General features: G+C 47.2%; 1 protein-coding gene across 7 annotated transcripts in view; it reads left to right on the plus strand.

The window, feature by feature from the left end:
* Positions 1 to 18,421, plus strand: part of fbrsl1 (fibrosin-like 1) — a 232,000-nt gene that overhangs the window by 81,812 nt on the left and 131,767 nt on the right. For all 7 annotated transcript variants that reach the window (XM_031570377.2, XM_031570371.2, XM_031570375.2 and 4 more), the window contains exon 3: positions 4,875 to 4,976. In XM_031570377.2, coding sequence (XP_031426237.1) covers positions 4,875 to 4,976 — 102 coding nt within the window. The remainder of the gene's footprint in view (positions 1 to 4,874; positions 4,977 to 18,421) is intronic.

Genomic DNA, 18,421 nt, shown 5'->3' on the forward strand with positions numbered 1-18,421 from the left:
CACTCTTCTCTGTTTCTTTAGTGCCGAGATTTTGTACGAAGTAGATGATGCCCTCAACAAAGTCCAAAGAAGTGGTCCAAAGAAATTCTCACACCTTGAATTATATCAATTAAATCGCAAACAAACAACTAAATCATGTATCCAGATTTCACACTTCATTCAAACAGATGAACACAAACGACATCCTCACAAGAAGCCATTCAGGATGTGTTGTGTTGTGCCTAAGTTCTTCTCCACGCACATGTGGTCTGTTCTGCAGTCCCCTGAGTTTAAGCCTCTCATTGGGCTGGAGAGGTGAAATAACAGCTTGCCATATGCAGTAAACATTCCCAACTCTTCAGAGGGTATACATCACTAATGATCTCTGAAGCATTTGTTTCCATCCATATGGTAAAGCCACTACTGCATACAAGCAGAAGTGTTTTTCTTTGTTTTGAATTTGAAGTTGGAGCTTTGACTTGCAAAACAGTCCCAACCACGCATGCCGGGGTTTGAACAAACCACATCAGAAAAGAGAGTGAGTGATATTTGAATGTTGCTTTTTATAATTCAGAAGCATTTGCAAAACACGTTGCTACTTTCAACGCTAATAGCAGATACAGGAATCAAAGCGTGTAAGCCTTGAAAGGGAAGGGGAAGATTTGCTGCATAAATTGCGGATGTTGACTGGGGTAATGAAGAACGCAGATAAAATCCAGGGGATTGGTCACGCCATTGTTCTAATAATCTCTGCCACGTTTCGACGCGGCTGCCCTAATTGTTGTTATTAGCATGAAGAGGTGCACCCTGGGAAGCTGTGGGGCCTCTGCGGTTATCGGTGCAGGGCAAAGTCGGGTTTAATTACCCTCTCTGACAGGTGAGGGGGGTGGGCACTGGGGTCTGGAGCCTCGGAGACAGGTGGCGAGGGAAAGGCTCGTGTTTTAGGAGCAGGTGTCCTCCAACCCCCTTTGCCCCTGACGAGACATATGGCGGGGGTGACGAGAGAAGACCGGGATGGGCAAAAGCCATAGGGACCCACTGATCCTGCCTGGTTCATCTGTTACAGTCAGGGCCTAAGAGACATGGATCTCTGCTGGGGTAGTGTGTGTGTGTGTGTCTATGTGTGGGTGTGTGTGGGTGTGTGTGGGTGTGTGTGTGTTTGTGTGGTGGGGGTATTGGTGAAGTAGGCCAAGAGGCAGCTGAGGTTTAAAGTCTCAAAAAAGTGCTCAGTACAGAGGACATGTGCTGTTTGCATCAGCCTGACACCAATATACACATCCCCAAGGTCTGATCGTGTGTCTGTGGCCTCATTAGGTATCTTCCTGTGGAAATGAGATCCTGTGTAGTTGTTTTTAAAAAGGGAATTTATATACATGTGTAGTGTACAGCACGGGCATCTCATTTTGAGGATGAGTGATACATGGGTACATTTCTAATCTGATTTAGTGTGTGTGTGTGTGTGCATCTTAGAATACGTGCCTAATGTGTGTATTATGAATACTGGGTCAGCAAATGTGGGGGGAAAAGGCATGAAAACACAACAAAAGCAGAACCCACTTTATTCCCCTGGCATAGTCTGCTTTGCTTCATTCTGGGGGGGAAATCCTCAGCCGGGCAACTCAAGTGGGAATTGAGAAATGGAGAAGGGTGAAGGGGTGGTTGTGGATAGGGACCTGGGGTAAAAAAAAGGGAGGGGTGCGGTAGTCAATGCAAGAAGAGGATAAAAAGGAGGAGGCGATGTCGAGGCCTAGGAAACAAAGCCAGGAGCCTCGGCACTGCTCCTTCCCCTTCTTTCCTCTCCCACGACTCCGAGCAGCTGCCACTTCTGAGCCGGGAGAAAATGATGGCAGATGAATCAATTTGGCCTGTGGCCCTAAAGTGCACTCCTGCGCGCCCCAGCCTGTGCCGGGGATAATGAGCCGGTAGATTGAGCTGGCGTGGCGCAGCGCAGAGGTGCCCCCTCTGCCAGAACGCCGGGGCCCCCTCCACCCTCCCCCCCACACTCTCCTTCCCTCCTCCCCCAGTGGCCGCTGCCTCTCACTGGGTTAATGGGGGTGAGGGTCCTCCTGCACAGGACACTTTTCCGAACAAATTAGAGGAAGGATCGGTGTCCTCACAGCACTCCCCCAGCAACGCCCCGGCTCCACCCCGCCCTGCTGCACACGGGCATAAACCCCGGTGACAGAGCGGAGCAGAGCAGCCAGCCAGTGGGACGAGGAGGGCAAGGCTCAGGGTAATGGGGACTGACACGCAATGATTCTGAGCCACAGCCCCAGAGAGTACAGCTGACAGGTGAAAGCAGGCAGGGATGGAAGGTTGAAGGGAGGGAAGGAGGGAAGGAGGGAGACAGGGAGGGGAGGGCAGGCGGGATAGGAGATTCGGGAGAAAGCCGGCCTGTAATCATGGGCCGGGAGTTATAGACCCTCCGAGGCGTGCTTCCCCTGCCTCTCCGCAGCGCCGAGGTGAGGGGGGATCAAAAGAGCAGAACAACAAAGCATCCCCCCGACAAAGCAGCCACCAACTCCCACCGGCAGGCTGCGGATTGATCGACATGGGGGAGAGGAGATTTGGCCCAGTGTGAATGCTTTCAGAGCCTCTCACCACAGCACCGACAGGAAGGCTGCTGTTTTTTTTTTTTTTTTCTCATCCTCCTCTTTTTTGTCTCTCTCCCTCCCTTTCTCTCTCTCCCTCATCCGTGATTGCGGTTGTGAGGGGGGTTTACAAACCCCACAGCTCTGTGTAAATGAGCAGACCCAAGTCAGCACTCAACTTGGGGGAAATTAAGAAGCTAGAGGGCCCTTTGAAGATAATTAAAGAGCACAGAGAGAGGCCCCGGGAGAGCGTCCGCAGACACGTTCAATACCGAGACTAATGGAGCTCATTTCCAGTGCATTATTCATGTAAAACATAGACATTACTTGTGTATTTATATTTCTGCCGCTTTTTAAGCGAGAGCCCCCCGCTCACAGACGCTTGAACTCAACCTGTTTAACCTTGCCCTGCGCTGTGCTCTCATGCTGCTGCAGTAAACAAATTAATCCACGGGACAAAGAACACTAACCCAGGCCTCCGAGAACAATGCCTTCCAGAGCACCCATAGAGCTTTTCAAAGACTTTCCATGATCCTTGAGTCCAAGAGGGAACAATGTTGACCTTGATCTATGTCACCACACAGCGAATAAGTCCCTCGGAGAAGACCCTGTGCTCCCGACTATCTGGTAGGTAATGTGTTTCGCTGCTCCTCGGTATTGACGGGAACAAGCCGGAGAGAGATACAGATCGAAACAGGGTCCAATTAACACTCCCCCTCACACTTATCTGCTGTCTTAATCACAGAGAGCCTGGCATGCTAATGTCTGTTAAAGTGAGTGTAATCTCCTGTGCCTCGAGTTAATTTTTCACATTCTTCAGAAACAATAGCATGGAAACACGTCTAAGAGACCACGTAATTAAACTTGACGGTTAATTAGACATTTGCCTCTGATCAATGAGCGTTCTGATTGGGGAGCCGCTTCCATGAGGAGCAGAAGGCGGGAGAAAGGGGGGATGCAAATGCTTATTTTTCATTCATCAGCACTGATGCTAAGTAAACAAAAACAATCAGTGGCTGGTTCCTGTAACTCTCACTATTCAATCTCTCGGTCCTTTCCTTTTTTTTTCTTTTTTTCGTTCTGATGTGGCCACAGAAAGCCAACCACGCCTCATACCGACTTCCAGACAGAGGAACTGATTAGCTTGTCAGTCTGTCAGAGGGAGTTGGGAGAAAGTCTTCAGACTGCAGTCAGCCATGATTTGTGCCACCTGCAGCTATTTCTTCGTCTGCCAGGTCGTGTGACAGTTTTATTTTTTTCTATTTATCTTTTTTTTTGTGCTGTTCCCAGTTGTGTCTTGGCAACACTCACCACTGACCTCATCAGATAAGTAATTTATCCACCCAATCAGCTGGCCTGTCCGGCACTGGCTGGGATAATTAAATGGGAATTGTGTCTGGTTTGGCTTGTTACTGAGTGGCAGAAGGACAGGCAAACACCCCTGCCTTTGGTGGCCAGGTGGCGGTGTGCAGGACCTGTCAGATTAGTTGATGACCCTTTTAATTCTACCTAGCCGGGGGCCATAATTGATATTTACCAGGAAAGGTTAATTGTAGCAGTGATCTGCTTAAATTGCAGCGGAGATCTGGAGACTGAGTGTGCCACCCTGGGAGCCACAAGGGACCCACTGGCAAGCTGCTAGTCAAATGGATTACACCCCGCAGCCTTCCCTGTCCTCCTCTGAGGGGAGGGGGTGTTGTGTGTGTGTGTGGGGGGGGGGGGGGGCAGTGTGCTGATAGGATGCAGCGCACCTGAAGCAGGGTTATGCCAACCCCCCTTCTCCAACAACCGCACACAGACACACACACACACACCCACACCAGAACCATCATCACTTCTCGCTCCATAAGATATCGGTTGCTGCCATTTTTCTCCTCTGTTGAGCAAAACCTCAGGTGTGGAGAGCCATTTGGAGGAAGTAGGGGGAGGAAAGGGGGAATGAACGCCCCTCCCCATGTCTACAAAACCCCAAACATGCTCTAGTGCTTATAAAATGGATTGTCTTTTTTCTGTCGTTATTCAGGCAGTATTTGTTTAGTTGTCATTCGTTTTTTGTTTTTTTGGCACTGTACCTGGAGCAAAGGTTGTAACCAGGTGGACAGTTTGACTAAAAGGAGAACTGTTTTGCGTGTATTCAAATATCAAACTGATATGAATGACCTTTTCTCTCATAATACTCATAATCCCAATGAAGATTTAGATACAGATCAGATGAAATGGCAACAAGATGTCCTTGGATACTTCTGCCATGTCGTCATAGTAATTACACACTAAAACAAGCACCTTATGTTTTCTCCCTTACAGTTCAAAGGGTTCCCAGGCCAACCAGGAAAGAACCTTGAGGAAGGGGCCATGCAGGAACTGGGCAGACCTCACCGGAGTAACTCTAAAGACAGACTCAGTGAGGTAAGCTCCTCTGAGGCCAAGCCAGGCTTCTCAGCACCTCATTTTCCAGTCACAGCAGATCCAACTGCCTAAATGTCAAAGGAGACAAGGCAAAGAAGAGGAAAGTTCTGTGTGGTAACCCTTACATGAACAACCACCACCCTTCACAGATACACTTTATGAGCATTTAGCACTTCCCTGCACAGGTAGAACCTGGCTGAATGGAGCCTGGGTAGAATATGTTACATTCAGTCCTGGTTTGCTTCTTTTATGGTGGAAAGTGATGGTCCATCAGGTGCAAGGCCTAACGGCACAGGGAGTTAAAGGCCTTTCTAATCATCTTCACTGTCCTGTCCATATGCTTACTGACTGCCGAGATAAGTGGGCAGCGCTCACAGAGGAGTGAGTGAGGTTGACTGCTGGCACCAGGATAAAATAATGCAGTTGGGATCGTGGGGGGAAAGTAATGAGAATTTATGCAAAATCCCACGCGGCTCCTTTTAAATGAATGTAGAATATGCTTCCTAACTAATGCCTGTCAACCAGGCCTCCCAAACCAGCCCAAATTCAATTAGACTGTTCAGTCAGCTGGAGAGAGAGAGGGAAGGCGCTGTCTCGGCGCTGCGCTGATGGAGGGAAAAAATAATGGAAAAGAAAAGATTTTAATGAACATATTAAGTGCATTGTTTAAGCTATTCAGAATCCCGTGGAAAATTCAAGAAGTGAGGAAATAACCGCATCCCTATCTCTTCATGTTATATTCTCTCAGTCTCTCTCTCTCTCTCTCTCTCTCTCTCCCTCACTTGTTCTCTCTCGCTCTCTTTCGTCTCTCTCTGTCTCTTGCCATTCCTCATGAATTTGTGTAAAAGGCTGTTTTTTAATGAAAAAGTCAGGAGGAAAAGGCAGGCTTGGCAGATAAAAGGGAGATGCTGGCTGACAGCTCTGACAGGGAAATGCAACAGTGAAAGAGGGCTGGTAGGGGAGCTGTTGAAAATTGCATGCTGTAATCGCTGACGGTGTTAGATATGGCATGTCTCTCTAATCTCCTGCCAAATGAATGGCGCGAAAGAAAAAGCAGATCGCTGTGCCTGTGCGATCCATATCTATCCGTCTCTCTAAACTGGAGATTGTCATTCTGCCGGCGTCTCACCACCAAAAAAAAAAAAAGAAAACGTGTTGGCCATTGCCGCTAAACGTTTTCTGTAAACACCATCTCTCTGTTGTTCACAGGCTCCATGAAAATCTTCCCTAACATTTTTCGCCATGCTAATTCCCGCCAAAGCATACACAAAGATGCACAAGGAACACATTGATATCCACTTCAAAGTCTTTCAAGCCATCTAATGATGTTCTGGCGACGAGCAAACTGGATTGCTCTCGCCTAGCGCCAAAAGGAAATCAAGACAAACAAGAGCCACATTTCCTCAGTGCGGCAGCAAGACAGTTGTGATTTTACAGGCTTCTGAAATATGGCACAGAGTCTTTATCTGTTTGCTTAGACGAGGTCGTTTTTGCCCCTGGTTCAGCTGATCTCCAGTGCCATGCGGTATATGGATTAGGGAAATAGGAGGGGAGTTCGCTGTGCATCTGTGTTCAGAAGAGCGAAGGAAGACTGTGAGGGTTGGGGAGCTGCACAGTTGGAGGAGAGGGGTTGAGACAGATGGGGTCTCACCGACCCAACCCCACTTTCTCCCACAGCAAAGCATGACCTGCTGGATCTGGGCCCTGTTTTTGGCTCAACACTTCATGCTCGACTGAGCCCTGATTGGCCCCCGCATGGCTACCGAGCCCCAAAATACCCAATAGCATGGCCCCCGGGGGAAAACGGCCTGGCCCCGCCCCACTTGTCATCAGGGCGTTGAGGGGTCGGGGGAGGGTGGGCGTGGAAATGGGAAAAGATTAGGGGGCAGATTTATCAACATTTCTGTCCTCCGGGGCTGTTTAGTTAACCCTAAAACTCTGCCAGTGTCATGAACAATCCCCCCCCCACCCCTCCTGGCTCAGCCACTAGCCTCCTCTCCTACCCCTCGTTCCAGCCCCCTGCCCCCTCCTTCTCTGGGGCAGCTTCTTAAACCCTTTTGAAGTCCTAAGCGCTGCAGAAATCCATTGAGAGCCATGTATAATGGCTTTTAAGAGAGAGTGTTTAGATGTATCCCAACCCCGTGGCTTATGAACCGCAGCTGCTTTAATGGATTCCCCCCCTCCCTCCCCTTCACGATTCAGCCACACTAAATCGAATGCATTGTCCCTCATTATCATTTAAATAAGCCACCCTTTCTCCTCTGAATGCCCCAAACTTGAATGAACCCGGCATTGTAAGGCTAATTCCAAATAGTCTTGCCCTCCCAAGAGACTCGTACATGCATGCCCGCACGCACGCACACACACACACACACACACACACACACACACACACACAAATACGTTCACTTTTGGCCCTTTGGGGGGACACCATGGTTGTCCCCATTTGGTGCCTCTCCACCACCACTCCCTTGGTCCGTCTGCCGTGGCAGGAGGAGAGAGTAGAGATCTAGAATAGTCTCCCGGTTCCCGCAGAGATGCATTTCCGGTTTGCAGCGGGACACCTCTTTAATTGTCACAGTGGGGGCAGCCCACAAATCCGAGGGAACAGAGGCACTGATGAGGGCTAAAGCGCCGCGCAGGTGTGGGAGGGTAGAGGGGTGTGCTGGGATTGAATTCGAGGCAAGGACAAAATTGGTCTAGCAGAAAAGTCCCCTCCTGAGACTGTGGTTGAAATTGCCAATCGAAAACGGGAAAGGGAAAGTGGAACGTAACGGAGATGTGGAGATTGGTATTCTGACTGTGCCTGGAGTGACAGAAAGCCCTCTCCCCACTACCCCCACCACCACCACTGCCGCCATCACCACCTCGCTTCCACCTCCCGATTTGGCCCTCAGTCAGTAGAATGAACTGTGGAAGGACTTGTGTCCCGAGACCTCATTCATCAAGGGTTTTCCGGGGTGCCAGTCTAGTCACTTGCCTCCTCACAGTAGGAGTAGGAGGGATAGCAGCCGCTTTGAGGTGAAACAATTCTCCAAATTACACACCGTGTTGAAGCTCACACAGAGTCTTCGTACTCCTAAATTATTCATTCCGGAATTTTGGATGAATGACAGTTATTCAAAGGCTGAAACTATCTCTGAGATGTGGCTGAGGACTCACTTCAAACTCTTCCAAGCACTCTTAGATGTTTACTCTATTCACCAAGTGAATCGTTCATTATTTAGAAGGTGTGAGAGTTTGACATCTTAAGGTGATGCAACGGCATGGTAAATTGAGCGAAAAAGTGGTTGTTCCTTGTGTTTGTAGTTTGGTCACACATTACTGCACTAAAATCATGGGTTTAATCCAAGCATTATTGAAGGTAATGTTATGCCATCTTCAGTTGGGAGAATTAATCTAACCACACAGTCGATTGTACACTGGGCAGATTTTTGCACAATGTTGCTGGTGGGAAATGTTTTCAAAAGGAAATAGAATGAAACCTAGTACCTCATGTTTGTTTGGTCACATACCCCCATAACTCAGAACTGTGTGCTTTCAGCAACTGTTTGGCAGTAGTGTTATCCAGAAAGCTGCTGTCATCAGCCTGAAACCTTTCCAGGCCTCTAATAGGTCAAGGTCCACAACAGACGACTGAACAAAAGGCGCTAGATTACTCCTTCAGATAGGAGTTGTTCCAACCAATAGATTGCCAACCACAGCAGATCGTGTTCCATCATTTTCTCCCCTCTGTAACGGAGCGTTCTGCATTTATGATGTGACACTTTTCAGCCTGTGCGCAGTGAATGCACAGGACCCCACGAGTGAATGGGATCACGGCTGACCGTGCACGGGGAGAGAAAAGGTTAATGCGCATATTGATATTAAAGTGGTGCGGCTTCATCATGTCTCTGTCGGTCCTTAAAGGTCACCGCTGTTCTCTCTCTCTCTCTACCCCACAGAGCTCAGTTCACTCGCTGTCAGGGCGCGGCTACTCGGTAAGTGACATTTTCATGCTTCATGGCTTTATGGCAGAATTACAATCTCCACGGCCACTTTTATGGGCCCACAGGTAGACATTTTAATTATGTTAAATAGAGTAATGGAGAAATCATGATATTAGGGACATCACTCTTGGATGACTGACTGATTAAATTGTACAAAGGTGTCCCGCTGCACCTTAAGTAAATGGCCCCCATCTTCTCACTTTTTTTTATTTACAGCAATCTCATTCTGCACTCAGGCAGTTAAAGTGTCTTATGTCTCTGTCTTGCTCCACTGGCTGCCACTGCTGCAGCTTTTTACGCCGTCTTCCCAAAGCACTCTCCTAATTCCTCAGAAGCAATCTCCACTGAGATGGTCTCCCTGGTGCATTGATTCTTCCAGACTCTCTCTAATTATGCACTTTATAGAATGTCTGCTGTTGCTCGGAGATGCACACGGGCCTAATATCACCTGTGGTGGAGGCTTCTGTTGTGTATTCCCATGTGTATCTGTGAAGAAGTGAGGAGTAGAATAGTCTTTTCATCCTACCCAGCATTTTCTAGCAAGTTGTCACTGGTGGGCTATTTATATTACTTGAAAGTCGTCGTTGGCAGGCACTCATAAATATGCGCCTGTGTCACAAAGCAGTCATCCTGACACACCCTGACTTGTGCACAGGAACAATCTGATGCTTGTCGCAGAGGTTGATGGCTGCAAGCATGGTGGTAATGTTACGTGAAAAATGATTGAATTGTTGATTATTTCTGTGATGGTGGTATATGATATGAGGGTTTGATTGATACTCTATACTTGCCTTTTGTTCAAAAATGGGCTTTTTAGAAAAGATAACAAAAGGTTAGTGCAATCTGAGTCTCTTCCTTTTGCAGAGTTTTATGTTCAGGACAATAGTCCCCACAATAACCCCAGAGTTATTAAATTAACTGTATTATCTGATGTGAGTTGACAATGCTTATCAGCAGATGACAGCTGTATAAAGAGTATTTTGAACAATCGCACAGTGCTTGAGATAAGGCACATTTCCTTTTGCCTTTTGCATCAAATAGTATGTCACATTCTCAGCCCTCACAGTTACACACTCTGTAGGAAGGAAGAAATAAACCAAAAAAAAGTGACCTCTCAAAAGCCTCTTTGGACCCAATGGCATTAGCTGTCAGAGCAGACTGGGGAGGTGGAAGAGAGACAAACCCCAAGCAGCCCCCCACACCCACCCACCCCGCCCTCCCTTCATCATCTTCTTGACACAGACAGAGTGAAAGAGAAAGAGAGAAAAAATAGAGAGGCAAGAGGACGGTTGAAAAAAACAAAAAAAATGGCCGGTGGTGGGGGGTGGAGGGCAGGAAGTCTCACATTGTCAAGCCTCCTGCCTCTCCTATCTCGTCACGTTATCTGTGGCGGAGGCCTCTGGGGCGCTTGTGGGCCGCCTCAGGTCCCGTCTGTGAGCTGCTTGGGCTGTGCATGCTGCACGCCGGCCCTTATCTGCAGGTGCCCAGGGCTCTGCTGTGGGCCTCTCAGGGGCCCGGCCAGGATGAGCCGCGGTGGCAAGCAGCAGCGCCTTGGCAGGAGAAAAGGGAGGAGGCAGCGGGGGGGGGGGAGAGAAAAGAGGGAGAGAGAGAAACAGAGAGACACAGAGAGAGAGAGAGAGAGAGAGAGAGAGAGGAACAGAAACAGAGAGAGAAACAGAGAGAGAGAGAGAGAGAGAGATGAACCATGAGGATGGCAGGAACAGGGTTATCTGATGGCCAGCCCAGGGTCCCAATCGGCGTAGCCTGCCCCCATTTCACAGAAAAACATCAGCCTGGGAGCTTTTATCTGTCACCAGGCACCAAGAGGTAAAAAAAAAAAAGCAAATCTCTCCCGACAGTTTGTTTTCCTCTTCTATAGGAGATAACGCCTCCGCTGCCTTGCCCACCATATGTCTGTTGCCTGCCAGGGTCCTGGTATTTGTGAAGTTCATGGTAACACCTACATTCAGATGTAAAGAAAAAAGCAGCGAGGCCTGACAATTTTAGATAGGGACACGGAGGAGTGAAATAAAACCTTCCAGAAATATCTTGGCTATTTTAACAGATAACTACCAGTCATGATTTATCAGGCAGACCTGCAATGTTGTTTATCGAACACCTTATTCTTCACTGCAGTGCGTTTAACATGGAGCAAGCTGCTCAAGCTCAGCATTATGGAAAGGGCACTAAAGTGAGCATTAGGAATGTCTTTATTGCTATTTACTGTATGAAAAGGCATAATGTGGTTTCTTAATGGTGAGTGAACAGTAAGGTTTAGAGGAACTCTTTAACTGGTGCCTCTACTTTAAGGTAAGTGTTTTTGGTGAAGAGCACTGTCTGTTTATGCACCTCTTACTTGACGTGACTCAATAAAACAGCCCAGTTATATAAATGCATGCTGCATTCAGGTTTAGGTAACGTATTTCTTCATTCATTTTCCCAAACACCAAAGCCTGCAACTTGATTTCTGAAAACACAATGACTGCTGACTCAACAGGAAATATACTAGCATAGCACCATCCCTCTAAGGTAGATGTGGGGTTGTTTATTGGCCCCGCACTGCCCCATCGTTGGTGCTCCATCCAAGCCAGCTTTATGATTATGATGTCACCCGGTGCCGTGGAGACAACATCACGCACATCTCCTGAGTTGTTACCTGCTTGTTTTCGTCGTGGTGATGGGCTCTAAGGACGGTGATTTATCTTGCTTCCCCAGGCCCTCTTGATAACAGGAGCACTTCGCCATACCTCGGCAGAGGCTGGAATAGATGGCCAAGTGTCAAAATATCTCTGCTGCCATCTCTCCTGCACTGGGACCACAAGGCATAAAGGGGGAGACAGATTGCACAAATGGAAAACGGACCGGCATCTCGCTTTTGTCCTATATATATATATATATATATATATATATATATATACGTAACCCTGTAGTCAAAATCGTTAAAGGGTCACGCGAGTGTTTATTTTTCTCTCTTCGATAAAAAGGGAAACTGTACCTGAATGATCAGTGTGTGTGTGTGTGTGTGTGTGTGTGTGTGTGTGTGTGTGTGTGTGTGTGTGTGTGTGTGTGTGTGTGTGTGTGTGTGTGTGTGTGTATGTGTGTGTTTTTAGAAGGTTTGTTGCATTATTTCTTACTTAAGTGGAAACCTGAAGCGTGTGTTTAGGTTCACCCAGAGCACTAAGAGAGACAGCTGGCCCTCTCTTTCTCTTGCTCTGCTTTCCTGCTCACACCCGTTTCTCATTACGATGTTTTGGCATATGTACATGCGTTTTACGCTAGATTAATCTACAATTAAGAACAGCGTTTACTAAGTGATTTGTTTGAAAGAGAAACAAAACAGACAGAACTTGTTCAATTGATTAAATAATTACTCTCGTGACCTTGTCTTTGGTCCAAATTGATGTTGTCTTCCCTTGGAAGTTATTTATAGAAGGGTCCTTATCAGTTGAAAGGATTCTGTCATGTGATTGCTGGAGTGCATTGTGAATGCTCTGGCTGTTTTAACAAAGTGGCACTGATTCGTAGGATGACATTTAAAATGAATACATCCTTGTTTACTCAAAAGACCTCTGTGATGAGGAACACGCAGCCTGAGTTGTACCCTTTTGTCTCAGTGCATGGGAAAGGTTGTTTAACTTCAGCTTGTGTCAGGAGATACCCTCTGGCCTTCAGGTCTATAAGCGGAGCACAGCCTTTGTCATGCAAGCCCCAGCATTCAGTCTCACCTCTTCTCAGCACAACATTGACTTTCACCATATCCTCTTGCATCCCCCTCCATAATCCCATCCAGCGACATATCAGCCCCAAACATCCAGTGCCTTCATGGGCCTTGCAGGTGTCCGAATAACATCGGCCTCTGCACACAGTGAAAATTAGTAAAAGAAACCAATAGCCCAGCAGGACGGGGCTAAAGCACTGACATTGTCCGCCTTTCCTGTGGGGCTCTGTCTGTCAGAGCTTGCACCATGAGGGCTGTCCGGGGTTGAAAAACCTATTTGTTTATCCCCGTGTGCGGGCTCGCTTCAGAGCAGAGGCCCTGCTGCTGCGCTCTCGCTTGGGGACCTGGGCTGTTGCCGCTAGCAACAGATAAAAATTGCTGTTAACCACAGCAGGGTCCACAACACATCAATCACGCAGACCCCAGATAAAGGCTTTAGGCTTTTGGGGGCCCTTCTGAATGGCGGTTTGAAAAATCCTTTCCAGTGACTGCACAGCCCAATGGAGGAGGCCAGATTCATTCAGGCAGTCAGGGGAAACTTCATTTTCACCTTGTACGGGTTCTTTTCATATATTTTTTTTCTACCTCCCTCCAATGGAGATGCATTGAAACCGCAGAGCACAAAAGGTATTATTGGAGAGGTCATTTGAATAAAATGGCCATGTGATGACCCGGTCACAGAAAGTGCCAGAATGCCTCATTTGTTCCACATTTACTCTTAATTGCTTTTGCCACTTGGAGTTGCTCTTCAGGCTGACTGTTTTGCATGTAGCATTGTCGCTACCCACCTGGAGAACAGCCGCTAACCATACCCAAGATTTACTGCCCCTCCTCATTTGACAGCTTTTGTTTAATGCCCATTCAAAAGCTTTTATCAAATCAATGGCATTTAGTCAAAATGGCTTGTTTCATTCACAGTGCTTTTAGACCATTTTGTAAAAGGATTTAGAGAGTGACATTCCTGATACTGTTCTTTATTTTGGGGTGATGAGAATAATGAGACAATATCAAATCCAGAAACAGAGACTTATTTAGTCCACATTTATGTTGTGTGGCAGTTTATCTGAGAATTTGAAGGAAGTTGTTGAGTCAAAGTACTTTGTTATTATGGCTGACAAAAGTATATTTCATTGATTCGGTCTGCATTAGAGAAAATACTTAATTCTAAATTGCAACCGTATGTGTTTTACCACATGTGTTAGCAGCTCTGCTGGCTTTTCTACAAATAAACCAATATCTAAGCCCTGTTCTATACTTGCTATGGCACAATCAGGCCTCAATTACATGCTACTTCCATCTATAAAAGCTCTTAACGCAGCCTTGAATGCTTTAATGAGCACTGTAATGAATGCTCAGTGTGTTTGGCAATTCTCCTAGATATTACTGTGCCTTTTATGGACCATTATAACATACAATTTGCATCAGCAAATTACAATGCTCAATATCATTATCCAACTAAGACCTGATCATAAATTAAAGCTCCAATTACAAGCGTCGGCCTGTTGGGACAGAGCGATCAGTGCCCGTCTCCAAGAGGAGAGGAGAGGTGAGGGATGTCTCCTCCTGGTTGCCTGGATCCTCGGCGGAGGCATTTATTCAGATAATCGGACCGGTCTCTTTTCTGCTTCCTGCTCCAACCTTAAAGGCCACATTAAAAGCTCATTAAGGGGAGAGGGGGCCGGGGGTGGAGTGGTTGGGTGGGGGCAGAGCTACCCGATGAGAATCAGGATCGCTTACCTCCCTGCTGTCGAGCACAATCTCATTTGCCGTCCGCCTTTACAGGGGAGGTTAATAGCATGTGCAACTCAATAAAATGGAGAAGCTCCACTGTCACTGAAGAGCTGTATTTTCTTATTAAAAATGGCTTCGGCTGCTCTTTTTTTCCCTTCTGGCTGGCCCTTTTCTCGCTTTCCTCTCTTTCCTCTTCATCAATTTTTTTTCGGACTCACTCTTTTCTACCCTCTCCTCTACCGAATTTTTAATCGCTGCCCTTTGTCTCGGCATGGACTGTTCTCCCCTCTGTGGAGTTCTTATGCAATAGATGGACCACTCTAAATTACTCTGATTTATTGCACTGTGGCATATTAATAAAGGTATATGCAGATGTGCGGCTTGTCTTAAATGCACATGACTGAGGACAACCCCCTGACTGCTCCATTGAGTATTAAAGACTAATCACCGGCTTTGGGGAAGAATAATCACTTGTGTTTTATGCAATTTAGGGGATTCATTACGGCTCAGTATTTACAGGGACTAGTCAATCTTCATGCACACACCCCGGCTTCATTAGTTCACTTAGCTCGCATCGCACATCGAGTCTCTTTCTGACATTTTACTCCACCGTACAGAATTTCCCTTTCAAGCTCTTGTCTCCGGTGTGCTAACTACTGTTTTTTTTTGGTATTTTAACGTGGAACAAAACAGGAAATGGCTGTGATGCCTGGGTTTGCCTGTAATCTGCGACCCGTGGCCAAATCTCCACAGGAGAAGGGGGAACAAAAGCGTTTGCAGCGGATGGCTGGAGGCGGAGTGTAGACCTCCTCCACCGTGAGACAAAAGGCCCGCAGGCCTCACCGAGCCCCGAGAGTCTCCACCGCCAAGTAAACAAAGCCTGAAATTAGGGGGAGCCTGGGGCTGACAGGGTTTAACACTAGCGCTAAAATGTTTCTTTTATGGCTCTGGTGAATTCCAGTGTGGGATTTTCAATGCCTGCTGTTTATTTTATTTTATTTTATTTTTATTTCATAATTTATTGTGTGTGTGTGTGTGTGTGTGTGTGTATGTGTGTGTGTGTATGTGGGTCGACACATTTGAAGCTAGTACCTTTGCTCCTCTGAGACTTCCCTACATCTAGTTAAACCTCCTGGGCTAATATGAAGTGTCAAAACCCTACACACATTTAAATTTTTATAAAGTAGGAATGTAGGAATCTCCACGCCATCCATGCTCTTTTTGTCTCGATTCTCATTTGAAATATCCAGTCTGTTCTTTTCCGGTGGACAGAGAACACAGTGATGAAGCATGTCTGGACCTAGGTGTCATTTAAAGAATCTCACACACTTATTCTCAGAAATGATTCGGCCGATGACCAAAAAATTCCCCTCAGAAAACCAACACCTTTCTCCAGTGTGAGTGTGTGGTTCACAAAAGCATGCAAAGTTAGTAACTAGGTCATGTTTTGCCATTCGTCTTCTGATCACTCAACGAAAACCACAAATTTCTTCCATCTGAGACCTAGGGCTTCGCTCCGCTTCTGGAACTCTCGTGTCAGCGCAGACACTCGTTTGATTTTCTGTCAAGGTTTTTTTTTTTTTTTTTGTAATTCCACTAGCTACCTCTGACATAGTCAATGCAAAACATGTTCCCCCTTACCATCAACACAGACACACACTCACGCATACACACCCAAAACCAACCCCCCACCACACACACACACGCACACACACACACACACACACACACACACACACACACACACACATCTTGAGGAGATGCAGGTAGGCAGGCAGATGACAGGAAAAGCGGTCTCATCAGGCATGTAGCTGATCCTGTTCTGTGTTCTGCGAGGGAAATGACTGTTAATGACAGCGTGGTGCTCTCCCTCGAGACCTCTCCCAGCAGCAGTTGGGGGCCAGCGGGCGTTTTTATGCAAGCCTCTTTGCGCTTCCAGCAGCTACAAAGCAAAACAAAAGCAGAGCAACAAAGCTGCGGTTTTCACACCATCACTCCCTCTCACCTCGTTCCACTGCGGTTTGGCCCCTCGGGCTAACAGATGCACCATCTAGGTGCAACCAAGACTTCCTGTGACGCGGGTTGGTGGCTTGCTGCACACACAAGCAAGCAGTCACACAGCCACTGAAATTGCTCTTTCTCTCTTTTGGTCTTTTTTTTTGTCATTCTTTCTGTTTTATTCCCTCCCCCGTCTGTCCTCCACAAGTGCTCGGAGACCAGTGCATAGAGGCAGACCGATGACTGGGCCTCTCGCTGCGCTTCCCCCCTACGTGCTCGCGCACACGCCATGCAGATTGCTGCGATTGTGGAGGAGTTTGTGTTTGGAGAAGATAGCGTAATTACATCCCCATCTCCATTGCCTACAAGTGGCCTTGGCCCCTGCAGTGGGGCATGGGGTCCCCTCAGCAGCTGCTGAGGGCTGATGCATGGCAGAGAGGCAGATTTGGCTTTGCCATGTGCAGCACAGATATTTCCTCCAAATGCAGATTTTTGGGAGTCTGTATAAGAAAGGGTTTTTGCTCCTTGTCTCTTCTTAAGGTAGACCTGCTGTGAGGTGATCCACCTTCTCCTAAATGCCTCTGGGGCCTCAGGATAAAGAGATATGGTGGCCCGTATTGTACAAACATATTGCTACCATAGACTTTTGTCCTGTGCATCCTTATACACAATGGGCCTTCATTTCATTGCCGGACAACTGGTAGTGAGCAAAGCAAAGAGCAACGAGCAAAGTCCGGTGCTGGTGAGTGAATAAACTTGAACCTAGCTTATAACCTGAAACCTAGCTTATAACCTAACTGTCTTGTAAACCTTTTGAAAATTAAACACTGGTTCTATACAGGAATCCCATGACTTTGTTAAACGTACCCAACTCTTTCCTTTCCCTCATTAATATCCTTTCATACACCATGTTTTGGACAGTGAGGCTGTGATCACTCAAATGGCCCCAGCTCAGGTGCTGGGTGTTGAGACGGTATGCGTACGACATGTACCTCAGATCACAGCCAGAGCGCTTACCAAAAGCCTAGTAAAACATCCATGGCTCTCTGGGACTCTCTCCCAGTGCCTGATATGACCAACGCTGTTTTGGAGCCAGTGTGATGGCGCAAGGCATGCAGAGCTGCAATCTCATTGGGCAACTCCGACTCGGAATGCCCTGCGTGGGCCAATCTGGTGGCTCGCCTCCTGCTCGGAGATGGCAGCAGGGTGTCCTGGCGCGGCCAGGCTTCATTACGCCTGCCAGATGGGCCGAGAATTAGATTCCAACTCCCACGATGGCGGGGTGGAAGCCGGCAGGGAGGGAGGGAGGGAGAGAGAGAAGGGAGAGAGAGAAGGGAGGAGAAAGAGTGGAGGGTGGGAGAGAACACACACAGAGGGAGAGGGAGAGAGAGAGAGAGAGAGAGAGAGAGAAAGAGAGAGAGAGAGAAAGAAATGTTTTTTGTTTTCATTTACACTGCAAGTTATTACATTTTAATGTAACACCTCTGGGACTCAGAAGCATTAAATGGCTGTTCTTGAATAATCGACAGTAACTGCTAGCAAATGCTGGGGAGAAATGAAATTGGTGAGTGCAGCAATTTGGCACAGTGATTATGGGCTCCTTCGAGGCACTTCCTGATGATTTAAGAATGCTAACATTTAAGCAAGTCAGTTCTCATTACTCTTCAAGGTTAAATCCAGCTGCTTCCGAGGGGGAGGCGGCAACAAGCTGGGAAATAAGTTCTCGCTCACTGTATTTTTCTCCCCACTCTTGGCCTTGGCTTTTCCTCTACTGTTAGATTGTTAGATTGTTTAAACCCTCTTCACACCAAATTGGTGCCGTTGTACATTCGGCCCCAAAACCTTTGCATAAGTGAACCACAGCACGTGTGGGTGTTTTTTTTTGTTTTTTTTTGCATAGGAAATTTCATGTAAAATGGTTTATTGTATATTCTCAGCTGCAGCACTTCTCTTTTTTCATGCGAGGCCTCTCTGAGAAGACCATTGAAATAGTGGGGTTGTAATATCAT

This window comes from Clupea harengus, chromosome 7, assembly GCF_900700415.2.
Source record: "Clupea harengus chromosome 7, Ch_v2.0.2, whole genome shotgun sequence".
In the NCBI taxonomy this organism is placed as follows: domain Eukaryota; kingdom Metazoa; phylum Chordata; class Actinopteri; order Clupeiformes; family Clupeidae; genus Clupea; species Clupea harengus.